The 18,230-nt window shown below is 39.1% G+C and overlaps 1 protein-coding gene across 9 annotated transcripts in view; it reads left to right on the top strand.

The window, feature by feature from the left end:
* The window catches only part of Tanc2 (tetratricopeptide repeat, ankyrin repeat and coiled-coil containing 2), a 282,558-nt gene that overhangs the window by 16,623 nt on the left and 247,705 nt on the right, over positions 1–18,230 (top strand). For all 9 annotated transcript variants that reach the window (XM_051158874.1, XM_051158875.1, XM_051158876.1 and 6 more), the window contains exon 2: positions 14,828–14,917. In XM_051158874.1, the coding sequence (XP_051014831.1) occupies positions 14,851–14,917 (67 nt within the window). In that variant the 5' untranslated portion in view covers positions 14,828–14,850. The remainder of the gene's footprint in view (positions 1–14,827; positions 14,918–18,230) is intronic.

Consider the following 18,230-nt stretch of genomic DNA (forward strand, 5'->3'; position numbering starts at 1 on the left):
CCAGCTCTAGACCATGTTGAATTATGATAGAATGTTGATTTTAACATTGAGTTGTTGGGGCCCGGAGAGATGGCTCAGCAGTTAAGAGCACTGACTGCTCTTCCATAGGTCATGAGTTCAGTTTCCAGCAACCACATGGTGGCTCACAACCATCTATGATGTGATCTGATGCCCTCTTCTGGCCTGCAGGTGTACATGCAGGCGGAGCATTGTATACATAATAATAATTAAATCTTTTAAAAAAATTGAGTTGTTGATTTTAAAAGATTGTTAAATGAAGCCAAGCGGGGTGGCACATGCCTTTAGTCCCAGCACTCAGGGAGGCAGAGGCAGGTGGATCTCTGTGGCTCAGAGGCCAGCCTGGTCTCCAAAGTGAGTCTAGGACAACCAAGGCTACACAGAGAAATGTTGTCTCAAAGAAAACAAAGCAAAACAAAAGATTGTTAAATGAATTTTGGTTTGGGAGAAAGATAGAATTCCTAACAATTTCTGAAGTGGACCTAAGCATACTTTTGTTATTTTATACTATATATTGATTAAGTTGGTATTCTCAGTACTAACAGTTATAAAATAAAAAATTGATCAATTAAGAATACTGCTGAAGATACAGTATATTATGTAATATTAACTATTCAGCCAGGATTTAGCTATTTTTTTGTAAAAATAAATAAATATACCCATCTCCTTACAGGACAACTTTGCCTTTGTCTTTAATAAATGCTAAATGATACATATACCAAAGAATTATCTTAAATTTATTTATGATTTATTATCATGAAGATTTGGTTTTATAGCTACTTTAACTACCTATGCACCTGGGGTTGTGTAAAGGTTTTCTGGGTTGAAAAGGGATCAGAATGGAAAGTTTAAGAAGCTCAACTTGAGCAAACACTGATCTGTTTGTTGATTCTGTAACTGGCCTTTGGAGATTCATAGAAGTGGAGTCATAGTATGCAGGTTTGTTTTACAAATACAGATACAATCTTTTGAGTCTGGCTTCTTGGCCTAAGCATGTTTTTTTTAGGTTTATTTATGCTGATCATGTATCAATATTTCATCTCATTTTCTTGCTGAATACTATTCTATTGTGTAAAGGACCATTTTGTTTATCCATTCACCAAATGAAGGTTTGAATTCTTTCCAGTATTTGGCTTTTATGAGTAATGCTGCTGCGCACATTCATGCACAATGCTAATGTGGATAAATGATTTAATTTTGTTTGGGTTCATTCCTATGTTTTTGGTGAGGTAAGGATCTAAGGTTTGTTTCTCTATGTGTCTGCATATCTAGTTGCTCTAGAATCATTTGATGAAAAGATACCCTTCCATTAAGTGCTTTGTTTGTTTGTATCTTTGTTGAAAAGCAGTACCTGGCATAATATGGAGGGGCCATTAACTGTGGCTGCTTTATCACCTTGACTTTCATGCTAAGTTCTCAGACAATCAGCTAGTTCATTGCTTTCTCCAGGTAGGACTGTTATAACTTCAGTAGCTGGTTTTCAAGGCATTCCATACCTTAGTTAAACCACGTTTTGGGGGATGCAGTTGGGGAGAATGAGAATAGTCCCAGGAGAAAATACCAAGGCGTGCATAGTTCTTTTGCTGTTAATAATCTCTAATATCCATCAGTAAACACCTTTTTGTTGTCTACTTTTGATGGCTTCCAGAGAATTGAAAAGCCAGCGCTCTCTGCTTTGAACTGTTCCAGTCAGGCTTCTGTCCTCCATCTTTTCACTGAAGTTGCTTACCATGGCCATCAGTGGCTTTCACGTTGTTTAGTCAGTGGTCCTTTCCTAGACTTTGTCACCTTACTTACTTGTACTATTTGGTACATTTGATTGCTGTCCTGGCTAGTTTTATGTCAACCTGACACAAATTATAGTTATCTGAAAGGAGGGAACCTCAACTGAGAATGTTTGTCTATAAGATTTGTCTTGGGACTGGAGAGATGGCTCAGTGGTTAAGAGCACTGGCTGCTCTTCCAGAGGCCCTGAGTTCAATTCCCAGCAACCACATGGTGCCTCACAACCATCTGTAATGGAATCTGAATCTCTCTTCTGGTGTACATGAAGACAGAACACTCATATACATAAAATAAATAAATAAATCTTTAAAATCTTAAAAAAAAAAAAGATTCATCTTGCAGGGCATTTATTTAATTAGTAATTGGCGAGGGAGGGCCCAGCCTATTGTGGATGGTACCATCCCTGGATTCTATAAGAAAGCAGGCTATCACCAGAAGGTGTGAGCCACCACCCACAGCCAGAAAATTTACCTTTATGTAGACACCAAATTTAGAGATTGACCACTCTGAATTTTTGGTTAGTGGACTACAAATTTGAGAGTTCTTATCTTCTTGGGTTTGGTCATTCATGAGAACAATTCACAGGAGTCAAGAAAGCGGTGTACTTACAGCAGTTGTATTGTGGTAGCATCAAGGACTTAAATCAGAATAAACTGAAAGAAAAGGCATAGAGAGTGGAGAGATTTCTATACAGGAAGTTGATGGTATCTTTTCCCTGAGAGTCAGGGCAAATCTTTTCTCTGTCACTTGGCTGTTTGACAGTACACCCAGATTGTCACCAGCTTGAGAAGTTCATACAAGCCCCAGTATCTAGTGTTTAATGAATGAGATTTCATTATATAGTGATGATTGAATTGTTGGTCATGGATTGAACTTAGTCTCTAGCTTTCCTCTTTATTCTGGTCCTGTTGGTATCTCATGGCTCAAAGACTCAGCCCACCAGTCACATGGTTGGCCTTTCTGGTGTAGCCAAACCTATTTGGAACCATATCACTACCATAAACTATCGAGGAGCTATTATTAGTCTCACTATGAGTGAGAAAGATACTTGAATCACTCAGGAAATTACCAGGATTTAATCTTCCAGGAACTAGGGGAAAGAAGTCAGCCAAATTATTACCCATAGTCACTCTCTCTTTGATTTTTTTCTCTTAGCTATATTATTTCTTATATTAATCCTTAGTAATTTTGATTATGAGATGTTTTATCAGCATTTTGGTCTTTCAGTATTTTGAATTTAACTCTTCTAGAAGTGATCTCATTTTCCAAGTTAGCCATTCTTTATTAATAACCAGAGAATCCTCATAATTTCAGTCTTATGCCTCTTACTTTCTGACCACTACTTGTTTCTTTCCATTTTTCTCCTTCAAACCCCTGATTTACAGTCCTCTATCGCTACTGGAATTTCTAATCTATTGGTTCTGCTGCCCTTTCATGTTGTCAGTAGCCTCTCTCTCTTTCTTACCCTTAGTTAATCCCAGCATACTACCTAAATGTTTCCTTCTTCAAAGAGAAACTTTGTTGCTGTTGTTTCTTAGCCGTTCTGGGGCTTAAACTCAGGGCCTTGTACATAGGCAAATTTCTACTGTTGGGAGATATGCACTGGGCTCTCATTTTTCCTTTCTTAGTTCATTGTCTTTATGGAGCCAAAACTGCATTCCTGTTAAATTCAACTTTCCGCTTTTTCCATGCCTGCACCCATGAAGCTGAATGTGGTTAGTAAAAAGCATACAACATTACTGATTGGTTTTATTTAAAATTCGTGACCACAAACCTCAACTGAGACCTTAATCCTTCCAGGTAGACATGTTATATAGTACAGAGTAGGGTGGATGGGTTTTTCTTTTCTTTCTGTAGTATTTCCTCTCACCTTACACTTCTAATATTTTCAATTCCTTTCCTTAAATAATGCTTTTTCTTCATTCTTTACTGAAAAAAGTTGAAGAGAAGTCCTCTGGAAGCCATTTTTAGGCATCTACTAGCACTTACATCTACATATGGTGAAAAAGTACACATATTTTTTGTATAGGTAGCCGTTCATTTGTACTGTAGACTGTCATCTCCTGATGTATATTTAAGAATGCTACTTTAGCCAGGCATGGTAGCACATGCCTTTAATGCCAGGACTCAGGAGGTAAAGGCAGATCTCTGAGTTCAAAGCCAGCATGGTCTACAGAGTGAGTTTTAGGGCAGCCATGGCTATGTAGAGAGATCTTGTCTAAACAAATAAACCAACAACAAACTAACTAACTAAATAAAATATTAAGGAGTGCTATTTCAACTGTCTGTGCTATAGGAACCAAATACCAGAGAAGCCACAGACTCTGGAACCTGAACCATTTCTTTCCACAAGATCTTACTAGTGTCCACGTCTCATGAAGTTTACCAGTGCACCAGCTGGCAGAGAAAATTCATTCAAAGGTCTCTTTTCTTTCTTTTTATTTTTTTGTTTTTCAAGACAGAGTTTCTTTGTGTAGCCTTGGCTGTCCTGGATTCACTTTGTAGACCAGGCTGGCCTTGAACTCATGGAGATCTACCTGCCTCTGCCTCCCGAGTGCTGAGATTAAAGACGTGCGCCACCGCCCAGCTAAGTCATATTTTCTTCTTTTAAGTCTCCTTAAGTTTTGGTTGTAAATAAGTGGTTTTGTAAAAGAATACTAAAAATGAAAGCGAATCCATCAGTCTAGCGAGGCTGCATCTTTTTGTTTTACTTATTTATTTAGGACTTTATTCCAGCTGTAGTTTATTTTAGCCTATCATTGACTTCAGATGTTTTGAGGTGGTTGGTACTTTTTCACCCAAAGGGATTGGTATCTGCTCTGACAAATTTTCAGAGTTCTCTTTTGGTGTTGTAGCTGAGTCACTTTATAGGCTGGACAGCAAATGTTTTTGATTTACTCATCTTGAATTATTTCTTTAAAAATTAGCATGCCTTTAATCCTAGCACTCAGGAGGCAGAGGCAGGTGGATCTCTGGGTTCAAGGCCAGCCTGGTCTACAAAATAAGTCCAGGACAGCCAGGGCTACACAGAGAAGCCTTGTCTTGAAAAAACCAAAACAAAAAGCAACAAAAAAGTTAGCAATACATTTATATTTTGTTATTTCCTCTTATGCTGAAAAGGCAGTACACTTTTTTCTTTTTCATTTTGATGTTTTTAGCAATGTATTGTCAGAATTATACTACTTTGTAAGGATCTTTTTTTGCAGGCATATGATATGTAGGTCTTGGCCATTTCAGTCTCCTGTTGTTGCAGTGGAAGATTATTTTGTAATAGCTGGGCCTGATAGCTCAGGTCTCTAAACCCAGCCATTTGGGAGACTTGAGTCAGGAAGCTCTTAAATCCAAGGCCTGCCTGTGCTACAAAGTGAATTCTAAGCCTGTCTGGACAACTTAATAAGACTCTGTCTCAAAAATAAGATAAATAAATAAAATATAATATATAGGTTGGGGATATAGCTCAGTGATAGAATGCATAAATAAGGCCTCGGGGGCGCTGGAGAGATGGGTCAGCAGTTAAGAGCACCGTCTGCTCTCCCAGAGGTCCTGAGTTCCATTCCCAGCAACCACATGGTGGCTCACAACCATCTACCAGTTTAAGAACACTGGTTGTTTTCCCAGAGAACCTGAGCTTGATTCCCAGCACCCATTTGGTAGCTCACAACCCTCTATAACTTCATTCTCAGGAGATCAACATACTTTTCTGGCCTCTACAGGCACTGTGTCCTTGGAGAACAGATACACATGTAGCCAGAACACCCATACACATAAAATAAAAATAAATAAATCTAAAATAAGTTTAAATTTTACTCCACTGAAACTAGAATACCCAGTTCTACTTGTGCTTACTCTTCCAACTTACCTTTCTTATTTGAACCTTTATTTTTCATCAAGTTTATAACAGCTGTTTTAAATTCATGCAGTTCATGCCACAGCATTTGTTGTAGTAGCTTACTTGTGGTATGAATAGACTGTAAATATTAGTGAGTGATTATTTAAGCTGTCACTACCAAGTGCTCAGCTAGTCATGTTTTTCACCCCTTTCCACTCCAAGAACATCTTTTATGGTTAAAACCATTCCTTCTTTGATCCTCTGCTCAAAGGATTTTTATCTTATTATATTACCTATTTCTAATAGCTGAGTATTATATGTGTTAACGTTTCACCATTCCATCAGTTTTACTCATAATTTAACACTGCCAATGTTAACACCTACTGTTAAGTGTACTGGTAATGTTCTAGGGAATAAATGCCTTTATTGAACTAGTTGTTGGATCTCTTTCCTAGACTTTCTACATATTCAGTTAGAACTTCTCAGCCTCATGTAACAAAAATCTAAATGCATTGGCTTAATCAAATAGGGTTTTTTTTTTTTTTTTTTTTTTCCTTTTGGTAATAGGAAATCTATATGTAGGCAGTTGAGGGTTTTTGGCAATTCTCCAATGCCATTAAGAGCATAGGATCCTTTATATTTCTTTACCATATTTCATGCTGGCTTTCCCCTATGATAGCAAGGTGGCTGTTGTGTTTCCAGACTTCTCCTTAAAGGCCTTGCCCATAGAATTTATGTTTTGATCTCATTGATACTAACATGTTTGGTCAAAGGCTGCAGGGGAGTTTAAGAAGCTGTTATTTTAGGTACTTTACTTCCTTTTCATCTAATATGGAAGATAGTAGAATTTTGGCTAGATAAGTAGCTATTAGCTGATGATAGGCAATCATACATTTTTTTGTTCTTTGAAACAGCCTTACACACGGGTATGTTCATTGCCAAGGAGAAACAGAATCAGGCCAGGTGCTGCACAGCCTCACAGCAAGTCATTGGTAGGGACAGAGGTATGAGCCTGTCCAAAGCATATCCTATCTGTGCTCTGTTGTTTACGTAATTTGGTTTACTTTGGGTCTTCTTTAAGTAAATATTTTGCATGAGTACTATTAGAAATATCTTAATTAAATGTGATGATCTTTTAGACTTGTATGTTGGTATTTAAAGCAAGTTTCTAATAACTACAGTATTTTTATTTATATAATTTTGCTTAATGAGAGTAATTTTTTCTTGGAAGATATGGAACCAATATCTGGGAAGTCAGATGACTGTTTTCAAGATGTCTTAGATGACACCTGCTTTTTTGTTTTTTTATAATTTAATTAATTTACTCAGATTACAGCTCAATTGTTATCCCATCATTTGTATCCTCCTGTTCCTCCCTCCTGGTTTCACCCTATTCCCCTTCCCTAGGTCTGTGACCAAGGGGGACCTCCTCCCCTACTATATGGTCATAGGCTATCAAGTCTTACTTGGTAGCCTGATTATTCTTTTTTTTTTCCTTTTTTTATTATTAATTTATTCAAATTACATCTCAGTTGTTAGCCCATCCCTTGTATTCTCCCATTCCTCCCTCCCTCCCGCTTCCCCCCCATTCCCTTCCCCTATGTCTGTGACTGAGGAAGACCTCCTCCCCCTGTATATGCTCATAGGGTATCGAGTCTCTTCTTGATGACCTATTATCTTTCCTCTGAGTGCCACCACGTGTCTCCATCCAAGGGACACGGTCAAATATGGGGCACCAGAGTTTGTGTGAAAGTCAGATCTCCTTCTCCACTTAATGGTGGAGAACGTCCTGTCCATCGGCTAGTCTGGGTAGGGGTTCGAAGTTTACTGCCTATATTTTCCTTGACTGGTGCCATAGTTTGAGGAGGACCCCAGGGCCCAGACCCGCCTATAGTTTTCCAGGACCCTCTGGATCCTTCTATTTCCTCATTCTCCCAGGCTTCTCACACCTAAAGTCTCAATAGGATGTCCTCTCCTCTGACCCACTTTCTGGTAGGTAAAGTTTTCCATGGGGACGTACCCCTTGGACTAGTGTCTCAATATAAGTGAGTATATACCATTTAACTCTTTTTGCTTCTGGGTGAACTCACTCATTATGATAATTTCTAGTTCAATCCTTTTGTCCACAAATTTCGGAAATTCCTTGTTTTTAATAGCTGAGTAGTACTCCATAGTGTAAATGTACCACAGTTTCTTTATCCATTCTTCTGCTGAGGGACACTTAGGCTGTTTCCATGTTCTGGCTGTTATGAATATGGCAGTTATGAACATGGTTGAGCATATGTCCCTGTTGTGTGGTAGTGCATTTTCTGGGTATATTCCAAGGAATGGAATAGCTGGGTCTTGAGGAAGCCCTATTCCCATTTTTCTGAGAAAGCGCCAGATAGATTTCCAAAGTGGTTGTACTAGTTTGCAACAGCCCAGGCCTTAACGTCAACAATTAATAAATGGGACCTCATGAGGCTGAGAAGCTTCTGTAAGGCAGGTGACACTATCAAGAGAACAAAGCGACAGCCTACAGACTGGGAAAAGATCTTCACCAACCCTTCATCTGACAAAGGTTTAATATCCAAAATATATAAAGAACTCAAGAAATTAAGCACCACCAAACCAAATAACCCAATAGAGAAATGGGGCTCAGAACTAAACAGAGAATTCTCAACAGACGAATATCAAATGGCTGAGAAACACTTAAAGAAATGCTTGACCTCATTAGTCATCAGAGAAATGCAAATCAAAACGACACTGAGATTCCATCTTACACCCATCAGAATGGCTAAGATCAGTAACTCAACTGACACCACATGCTGGCGAGGATGTGGAGAAAGAGGAACACTCCTTCATTGCTGGTCTTTCTCTGAGTGCTACCATGCCTCTCCACCAAGAGGAGGTGGTCAAATATGGAGCACCAGAGTTCATGTCAAAGTCAGCCCCACTCTCCACATAACTGTGGAGAATGTCCTGTCCATTGGCTAGATCTGAGTAGGGGTTCAATGTTTACTACTTGTATTGTCCTTGGTTGGTCCAGTAGTTTGAGCAAACCCCCCTGGGCCCAGATCCACCCGTCATGATGCTTTCTTGTTTTAATGGCTTTTCTTTCATACTTAAGCATTGCTCAAGCTGCAATGAGGTTTTCCTGTTACATGTTGAGAACAGTAATGGGATCTGTGTAAGAATGATTTATGAAGTTACAGTGTAATTGTTACTAACAGTTGCCTTGGTCTACAGCCCCAAATAGGCAAATAAAGAATTATGAAGAAAATAAATGAGGAAAAACACTAAAAGTTTTAAAATAATTTACTTAATTTAATGTGCATTGGTGTTTTACCTGCATGTATATTTGTATGAGGGTGTTGGATCCCTGGAACTGGAGTTATAGACAGTTGTGAGTTGTCATGTGGGTGCTGGGAATTGAACCAGGTCCTCTGGACGAGCAGCTGGTGCTCTTAACTGGGGAGTCATTTCTCTAGCCTGAGAGAAAACTTTTAAAAACTGTAATGGTGTATAATTAGGGCTCCAGAATTAGGGCACAAACAACAAGGTGATTTTCCGTGAATATGACATAGATATCTTGATTTTTAAAGCCAGTACTCAGAAACAGCTGTGACACTTCTTTCAGAAGGCAAAGCTGGCACTGGCCCCAGTTATTTGGCATGCCCAAGATCTGAGCCTTAGAGACAGAAGGAAGCAAGGCTGGTGTTCTGCTCTTTTTCACAATGGTAAAGTTTTCAGCTGCTAAAGTTTTTGTGTAAATGTGACTTTGAACTTATTTTGAGGGACTGTTAACAGAAATTATTTTCTTATGCCAAAACATGCGTTTAACATGTTTGTTCACTTAAACCCCTCATCTTTCTTCCTTGTAAGCTCTGATGATGCACAGCATGGTCTGTTGTGAATGGTATTTGGTTGGGTTCATTTCTCCATAACGCTCATTACCACGCCAGGTGTTCATTTTAGGCAAGAACTGTTTATTAACCTTTAAAAAAATTCTCTGTAGTGCCTGTACAAGGCTTGTATATAGTTTGATCTTAATAAGCACCAAATAAAGACTAGAAGACATTTTATATATTTATAGTTAATGTTAGTAAAAGACCCAAAGCAGTGGCCATCTGTTATGTCATGCGTCTTAGAATCAGAGAAGTACTGGAAACCCCAATAATATAATTTTTGAACAATTTTTGCTAAAGCATGTGCTAAAATAAGACATTTTATAGTATTTATGCATGTTTTATTCATTTCTTGATGTTATTTATGAGACTGCTTAGTGCCTGGACTTATTCCTCTAAATAATAGTTTGACCACATAGACATACTATGCCTGTTTTATGTGGCTGGGAGAGACCAAGGAGAGCAAGCGACACAGGGTCATTAATTGCAGTTCCATAAAGACACCTCTTTTCATGTGACCTTTCATTGAACTGGTGACAAAGCAGTATATAGCCTAACATTAAAATATTTTGTTAGATGGTAAGGGAATGAAAAAATCTAAGACTCTAAGCTCTCAGAAATGATTTTTGCGTGTTTTTGGTGTATGTGTTATGTCGCATACTAGGACATTATAGGTTGGTGGGGAAATTCCCTGAGGAGGCAGTCGACAGAGAGCCTCCACTCTGGTATTTTATCTTCTTTGTAGAGTTTCACAGAGAATTTTACTGACCTAATAATTAAAATTTGTGCTGATTTCAATGATGAATACTTTGGGGTGATGAAAAAAATGTGAAACTAAAGATGGTGAACAATGTGTGCCACATGGATTTTTCTTCTTTCACCTTTTCAAGTCTGTGTGCAGCTCCTGTGGGAATCACGCAGACTTCTTTGTGTATTCTGTTATAATTCCATACTTATGTATGTCCATAAATGTATAGATTAGAATCCTGGAATAGTAAGACCATACTGTGCATACCACTCTGACTTGTTTCTCTCCCTCTTAGGGATAAAAATTGGGGAGGTTTAGAACAAATAGACATGCTGAAATCTGTGTATTATATTCTATAGTTTATAGTATCTCCGTGCCAAGATTCAAATATTTCCCTGTTAATGGATTCTCCCTCCAACTGTTTCTTCCTTTTTTCTTCCTTCCTTTCTGTTTTTAGAAAAATATTTCATGGGGGCTTAGAGTGCTTGCTGCTCTTACAGAGGTCCTGAGTTCAATTCCCATCAACTACATGGTGGCTCACAACCATCTATAATGAGATCTGGTGCCCTCTTTTGGTGTGCAGGCATGTGGGCAAAACACTGTACATAATAAATAAATAAATCTGAAAAACAATTCATTTATTTTTTGAGAGTATAATTACATAATTTCCCCCTTGTCATTTCTCCTTCCAACATCTCCTGTATCCTCCTCCTTGTTCTCTTTCAAATTCATAAGATCAGCCTTCTCGGCAAGGGCTTGATGTCGATAGTGATATACAGATGGAAATATCACTGATAAATTTAATAAATGTACATTTTTAGTGTTTTATGTAACAGTAAATTAAACAAGTTCCCTGCCAGCCTAGGGTGCCTATTTAGTGGGGAGTTGACAGCCAACAAGTGTGTGTGTGTGTGTGTGTGTGTGTGTGTGTGTGTGTGTGTGTGTGTGGTGTGTGCATGTATGTATGGTGAGGGTATGAATACCTGTTTGCTCACCCTCTCAGAGGCCAGAGGAAGATGTTGAATGTCCTGTTTTATCACTGTTCCATACATTGTTTCGTTAAGACAGGTTCTCATGGAAACTATGGTTAGGCTGGCAGCCAGCAGACTCTTACCAGCCTTCTGTCTCCAGTCCCTGCAGTGCTGGAGCTACCACCCACCCAGCTGTTTTCACATGAGAAGTAGGAGCTGAACTTAGGCCCTTGTGCTTGTGCTCTAACCCACTGAGTGATCTCTCTAGTCCCTCAGGTGACGTTTCAAAAATAAAGCATGAGAAATATGGATGAAGACTTTGTATATGAATCTTATCATATAGTCATCCCCTCCTGGAGTTAAGAAAGCTCATCTTTTGTCCCTGTTCTAATCAGTCAGTGGCTGAGAGCCTACCACAGTGAGGGCAGCAAGACATGGAACTTTCTGGGGAAGTGATTCCACTGAGCAAAGGGCAGTTCTTAGGAATGAAGAACATTGACAGCACAGTTATTTAAATCTGAGTTTTAGTTAACGCACAAGTAGCCACTACTGAAAGTATCTGGCTCACAGTTTTATTTGTTTGTCTTGTTGGTTGGGTGTGTTTGAGACGGGGTCTCTGTGTAGCCCTGGCTGGCCCAGAGCTCAGAGATCTACTTGCCTCTGCCTCGAGTGCTGGAATTAAAGCCACCACACGCCCAGTTCTCTGCTTAGTGTTTCGTTGTGTTGCTTTTATATCGTATCTGCTTCTGCATGTCTTCATCTGTCTATATTATTTTTGATCCATTTCAAAGTAAAATGTACTTATTAGTAGTATGCTCTTGCTAAATATTTAAGCATAAAATTATTAGAGCTCAAAGTTCATTTTGTTCTTTTGAGTTTTGTTTACATATAATGTGCAAGTCTGCTTTAAACATTGCTGAGTTGTGACAAGTGCATTCATCTTTGCATCCCAAATTCCATCAAATGAAGAATATCACAAATTATAGTTTTATTATAGTATTACTATGTCCAGACAAAAGATATGTTATAAACTTTAATTTAATTTGCCCTACTTCTGCCTTTTGGGTTTTTGTCACTGTTTTTAGTTTGCGTGTGTTTTATTTATTGTACTGGGATTGGGCCTGAGACCTGTGCTTACTGAGAAGCTCTGCCACTGATCTGCTTCCCCGCCTTTACATGTGATTTCAAGTTGTCAAGCTTTTGATATTGGTGTTGTCTTGCAGTTCATATGTACCAACGTGTTAACCTATCTGTAACTCTTCTTACATATCTGCTTTTTAAGCATTATTTTCCTGTTAGAAGAACTTTTTTTTGTCTTTTTGGCATTTCTGCTAGTCATAAATTGCTTGGGTTGCTTTCTAAAAATAATTTTTATTTTATTTTCATTTTTCAAAGAAATTTAAAATCTAGATAGATTTTTTAACATTTAATTGTATTGTGTGAATATATGGGCATGCTTCTGCAATGATTCATATGCAAAGGTCAGACAGCAGCTTGAAGTAGTGGGTTCTGTCTTTTGCCATACAAGTTCCAGGAGTGGAAGTTAGATTGCCAATCTTGGTGGCAAGTACCTGTAGAGGTTGAGCCTGAGAATAGATGCCTTTATTGGCATCTTCTTTCAGTTAAATCTTTTGTTTGTTTTTCGAGACAGGGTTTCTCTTGTCCTGGCTGTCCAAGACTCACTTTGTAGACTGGGCTGGCCTTGAACTCACAGAGATCCACTTGCCTTTGCCATCTGAGTGCTGGGATTAAAGGTGTGCACCACACCCTGCTCCAGTCTTTTTTTTTTAAACCAACAACCTTTTAACTTAATCTTCATTAATTAATGCAGAGCTTGGTCAGAATCTTAAAAGACATTTTCCATGGTCTTCTGCACGTCATTTTGTTGAAAGTCATCTCTAAGCCTTTTGTTCAGCTGTTTCAGAGCACTTTGGCTCTGATTCACTTGGTGTTTTTATTTTTATTGTGTGTTTGTTCTACAGCTATAACTCCGTATATCTGATTAGTTTTTAAAAATTCTTGTTTTTTATCACCTCAAAATAACTTTTTATTAATTTTTGTGCTTCTGAATTTTCAGTTATGTATATGCTACACCTTTTCAGTGGGTTATGTATGGTGCTAATAGTGTTGTCCACATTTTCCCAACCTTTGTGCTGTGATTTGGATATTTTCTGTTGATAAAAGTTCTTTGTGTTTGTGCAGTTTTCTTCACCGGACACACAAAAACTTGATAACACTGTAGAGAATTTTTGCAAAAAAAGAACAGCAGACTGCCTGGCGTGGTGGCGCACGCCTTTAATCCCAGCACTTGGGAGGCAGAGGCTGGTGGATTGCTGTGAGTTCGAGGCCAGCCTGGTCTACAAAGTGAGTCCCGGACAGCCAAGGCTACACAGAGAAACCCTGTCTCGGGGGGTGGGGGGGAAGCAAGACTTAGTTGGACCACAAAGGAATATACAGAAGGCTTTGTTTATATTTGGATATAATATACACAAGAATGTTGTTATGATTGTTTAATACAAAGAGAAGAAAAGCTATGCAGAAAACAAGGGAAGATAATTTTTACATCAGCCTTTGCAACAAGGACTAGGTGATGTGATGAAAAGCACAGTTGGGCTTTCTTTTGACTCAGAGCAGCACAGAGAAGAGAGACTCGAGTCCTCAGAGGTAGAATAATTTTGCCTTGTTAAAGGGAACCATATAGTTTTGTAAAGTGTGTGTGTGTGTGTGTGTGTGTGTGTGTGTGTGTGTGTGTGTGTTGGGAAGAGAAGAAGGGAGGAAGGAGAAGTAGGGGAGGAAGAGGAGACAGCGACATTGTTCCAGAATTAGAGAGTCGAGTGAAATGTAGGATGTATTTATAGCTACCTAATTATTTTTGTGAATCTTCAGTCCCGCTGTTACTAGAATTTTTTTTAAAAAGACTTATTTATTTAAAAAAAAGATTTGTTTATTATGTATACAATATTGTGTCTGCATGTACAACTACATGCCAGTAGAGGGCACCAGAACTAATTATAGATGGTCGTGAGCCACCAGTGGTTGCTGGGAATTGAACTCAAGACCTCTGGAAGAGCAGGCAGTGCTCTTAACCTCTGAGCCATCTCTCCAGCCCATTACTAGAAATTTTGAGGAGTCTATTTGTGGTTGCCATATGATACTGGGGAAATTGGTGTGCCTTATTGACCATCTAGTCTCATTAATAAAACAAATTTAAGAATGCAGTCAAACTTAAGGATAGTTTTATTAGAGTTTAAAAGAAAACTCCCAGGGCAGGCAAGCTGTAAATCTTAGCTGCTGCCTGGAGAAGGAGAACGGAGAAGAGAAGGGGGAAAGCTATGTAGTTTACTTAAGTTAGTGTGGAGGTAAGCCACATGGTGAGGAGGGGTGCTTCAGAGAAAGAGTGAAGCCCAAAATGCCTGGAAAAGCATGCTTAAGTTCCGGCTGGCGTTGGAAAGAGAGAGAGGAAGAAGAGAAAGGAAAAGGTATAGCTATACACATGGTTTATTGTTGGTATGCCTTTAAAATTAAAGTTACAATTATTTTTAATGGAAAAATGTCTTGTTAAGCTTACTCTCCCTGTTTTCTTTTACAGTTTTGTATTAAGAGAGCACAACCATGTTTCGGAATAGTCTCAAGATGCTTCTTACTGGTGGGAAATCAAGTCGGAAAAACAGGTCAAGTGGTAAGTGACTACACGGCTCTATTTCTGTATAATATTTTAGAAGTATAGGTCATCTTAGGGTTCTGAACTAATGCTATCACACTTGAAATTTTTATTAAGTAGTTTATTACATTCAGAAGAAATAAAAGTTTGCATTCTTATAGACTGCTATATCTTTATTACAAAGTAGGAACACTTGAATACTTGTCAGCAACAGTCTGTTAAAGAAAATTTTGTGAGGGAAAAGTACTTATTTCTATTTTATGTTTCTGCTTATTAAAAACTCTAGACCTATGTTTATTTTAAAAACTAATATGGGAATTTATTATAGTTATAGATACTCTTAGTGGAAGAAACCATTAAAAATGGAGCTGTCTCATAGATTTATACAGAAAGATATAATTATAAGCTCCACGGTACACCATGTAATTGCAGCATTCTAGAAGCGGAAGCAGCAAAATCACAAGTTTAAGGCTGGCTGGTCTTGACTACCTTGTGAGTTAGTTTTAGCTCAGCGTTCGCTTCAGGGTAAGATCTAGTCTCAAAAAGAATTTATTTTATTTTTTTCAAGCAAAATAAGGTTACTTTCATTAGAATCTCAAAAATAAAAGAAATTATTTAAAAATATACATTATATCATTAATTGGTTTTTCAGAATTAGAGCATAAATATGTGTGTGTACACACACACACACACACACACACACACACACACACACACATATATACATATACTTTTTAAATTAATTAATTTCTTTTACATCCCTCATCACAGCTTCCTCTCCCTTTTACCTTCCATTCCCCCATATCTCCCCTTCCTTTTCTTCTCAGAGAAGGGGAGGCCTCCCATGGATACCAACCTACCTTGGCATATCAAGTTTAGTAGGACTGGGCACATCTTCTCCTATTGAGGCCAGACAAGGCAGCCCAGTTGGGGGAAAGAGATTCAGAGGCAGGCAGTGAAGTCAGAGGCAGCCCCTGCTTCTGCTGTTAGAGGTCCCACCTGAGGACCATGCTGTGCATCTGTTACATATGTGTAGGGGCCCGAGTCTGTCCCATGCCTGCTATTTGGTTGGTGGTTCAGTTTCACTGAGCCCCTATGGGCCCAGGTTAGTTGATTCTGTAGGTTTTCTTGTGGCATCCTTAACCTCTCTGGCTCTTTCAATCCTTCTTCCCCCTCTTCCATAGGATTCCCTGAGCTCCGCCTAATGTTTGGTTGTAGGTCTCTGCATATGTTTCCATCAGCTTCTGGGCAAAACCACTCAGATGACAGTTATGCTAGCTCCTGTCTGCAAGCATTGCAGAATATCATTAATAGTTTCAGGGGTTGGCTTTCTCTCATGGGATGGGGCTCAGGCTGGGCCAGTCATTGGTTGGCCATGTCCTCAGTTTCTGCTCCTTTATTCCTGCACATCTTATAGGTTGGAAAAATTGTGCATTGAACATTTATGGGTGGGTTGGTGTCTGCACCCCTCCATTGGGAGTCTTGCCTGGTGACAGGAGGTGGCCATTTCAGATTCCATGTCCCTTATTGCTAGGAGGCTTGGCTAGGGTCACTCTAATAGATTCCTGGGGTTCCCATTGTCCTAAGTTTCTAGTTCATCCCAGAGCTGCCTTCCTACCCATTCCAGCGCACTCTCCCGCCTTTCTCCCCACACTTGATCCCTCCTGTTCTCCCCACCCAGTTCCTTCCCTCCATGTACAGCCATGTCTATTTATTTCTCCATCTCAGATTCAAGCGTCCTCCCTTGGGCCCTCCTTATACTAAGCTTCTATAGGATCTGGGGATTGTAGCCTGGTTATCTTGTACTTTATGCTAATATCCATGTATAAGTGAGTACATACCATGAGTGTCCGTCTGGGTTATCTCACTCAAGATGACCATTTGCCTGCAAATTTCCTCATGTCATTGTTTTTAATAGCCGAGTAGTATTCCATTGCGTAAATGAACCACATTTTCTTTATCCATTCTTTGGTCGATGGACATCTAGGTTGTTTCCAGTTTCTGGCTATTACAAATAAAGCTGCTGTGACTGTAGTTGAGCAAGTGTCCTTGTGGTATGATGGAGCATCTTTTGGGTATATGCCCAGGAGTGGTATAGCTGGGTCTTGAGGTAGAACTATTCCCAGTTTTCTGACAAACTGTCATACTGATTTCCAAAGTGGTTGTACAAGTGTGCGTTCTGACCAGCAATGGATGAGTGTTCCCCTTGCTCTATACTCTCACTAGCATGAGCTGTCACTTGAGTTTTTGATCTTCGCCATTCTGATGGGTGTGTGGTGGAATCTCAGAGTTGTTTTGATTTACATTTCCCTGATGACTAAGGATGTTAAACATTTCTTTAAATGTTTCTCAGCCATTAAAGATTCCTCTGTTGAAAATTCTCTGTTTAAGTCTGTACCTTATTTTTAAATGGGGTCATTTGGTTTGTTGATGTATAATTTCTTTATATATTTTGGATATCAGCCTTCTGCAGGGTTGGTGAAGATCTCTCTCCATTCTGTAGGCTGTTGTTTTATCCTTTTTATGGTATTCTTTGCCTTACAGAAGCTTTTCAGTTTCATAAGGTCCCATTTATTAATTGTTGATCTTGGTGCCTGAGCTGTTGGTGTTCTGTTCAGGAAGTTGTCTCCTGTGCCAATGTGTTCAAGGCTCTTCCCCACTTTCTCTTCTATCAGGTTCAGTGTATCTGGTTTTATATTGAGATACTATTTGATTCACTTGGACTTGAGTTTTGTGCAGTGTGTAAATATGGATCTAGTTACATTCTCCTACATGAAGACGTCCACTCAGACAAGCACCATTTGTTGAAGATGCTTTCTTTTTTCCATTGTATAGATTTGGCTTTTTTGTCAAAATTCAAGTGTCTGTAGGTGTGCGGGTTTACTTCTGGTTCTTCAATTTGATTCCATTGATCAATCTATCTGTTTTTATGCTAATTCCATGCAATTTTTATTACGATTATTCTGTAGTACAGCTTGAGATCAAGGGTGGGATAACTCCAAAAGAGGGAGGGGAGTTCCCTGGTTGTTCCTGGTGCTGGCAGGCCTGGGGAGTGTAGGCAGAGCCCTGGGAGGGAAGTGGGGGAGCAGGGCACAGCTCACCGCTGCTGGGCTTGCCACAGGGGGACCCAGCAGGCAGGGGCTGGGGGAGGGGCATCCTCACCAGGTTGCCAGCCAGCAGGCCAGCAGGCAGAGCTCTGGGCTGGTAAATGTGAATTGAATATTTTTGTCAGTGCAGTTTATGAAGGTTTTGTTGTAGTTGTAGTTATATATGTGTTCATTTTTTATTTTAAAAAAACAGAATAATTCTGGTTTTTAGGTTAAAAAAATTT

Source organism: Acomys russatus, chromosome 16, assembly GCF_903995435.1.
Source record: "Acomys russatus chromosome 16, mAcoRus1.1, whole genome shotgun sequence".
In the NCBI taxonomy this organism is placed as follows: domain Eukaryota; kingdom Metazoa; phylum Chordata; class Mammalia; order Rodentia; family Muridae; genus Acomys; species Acomys russatus.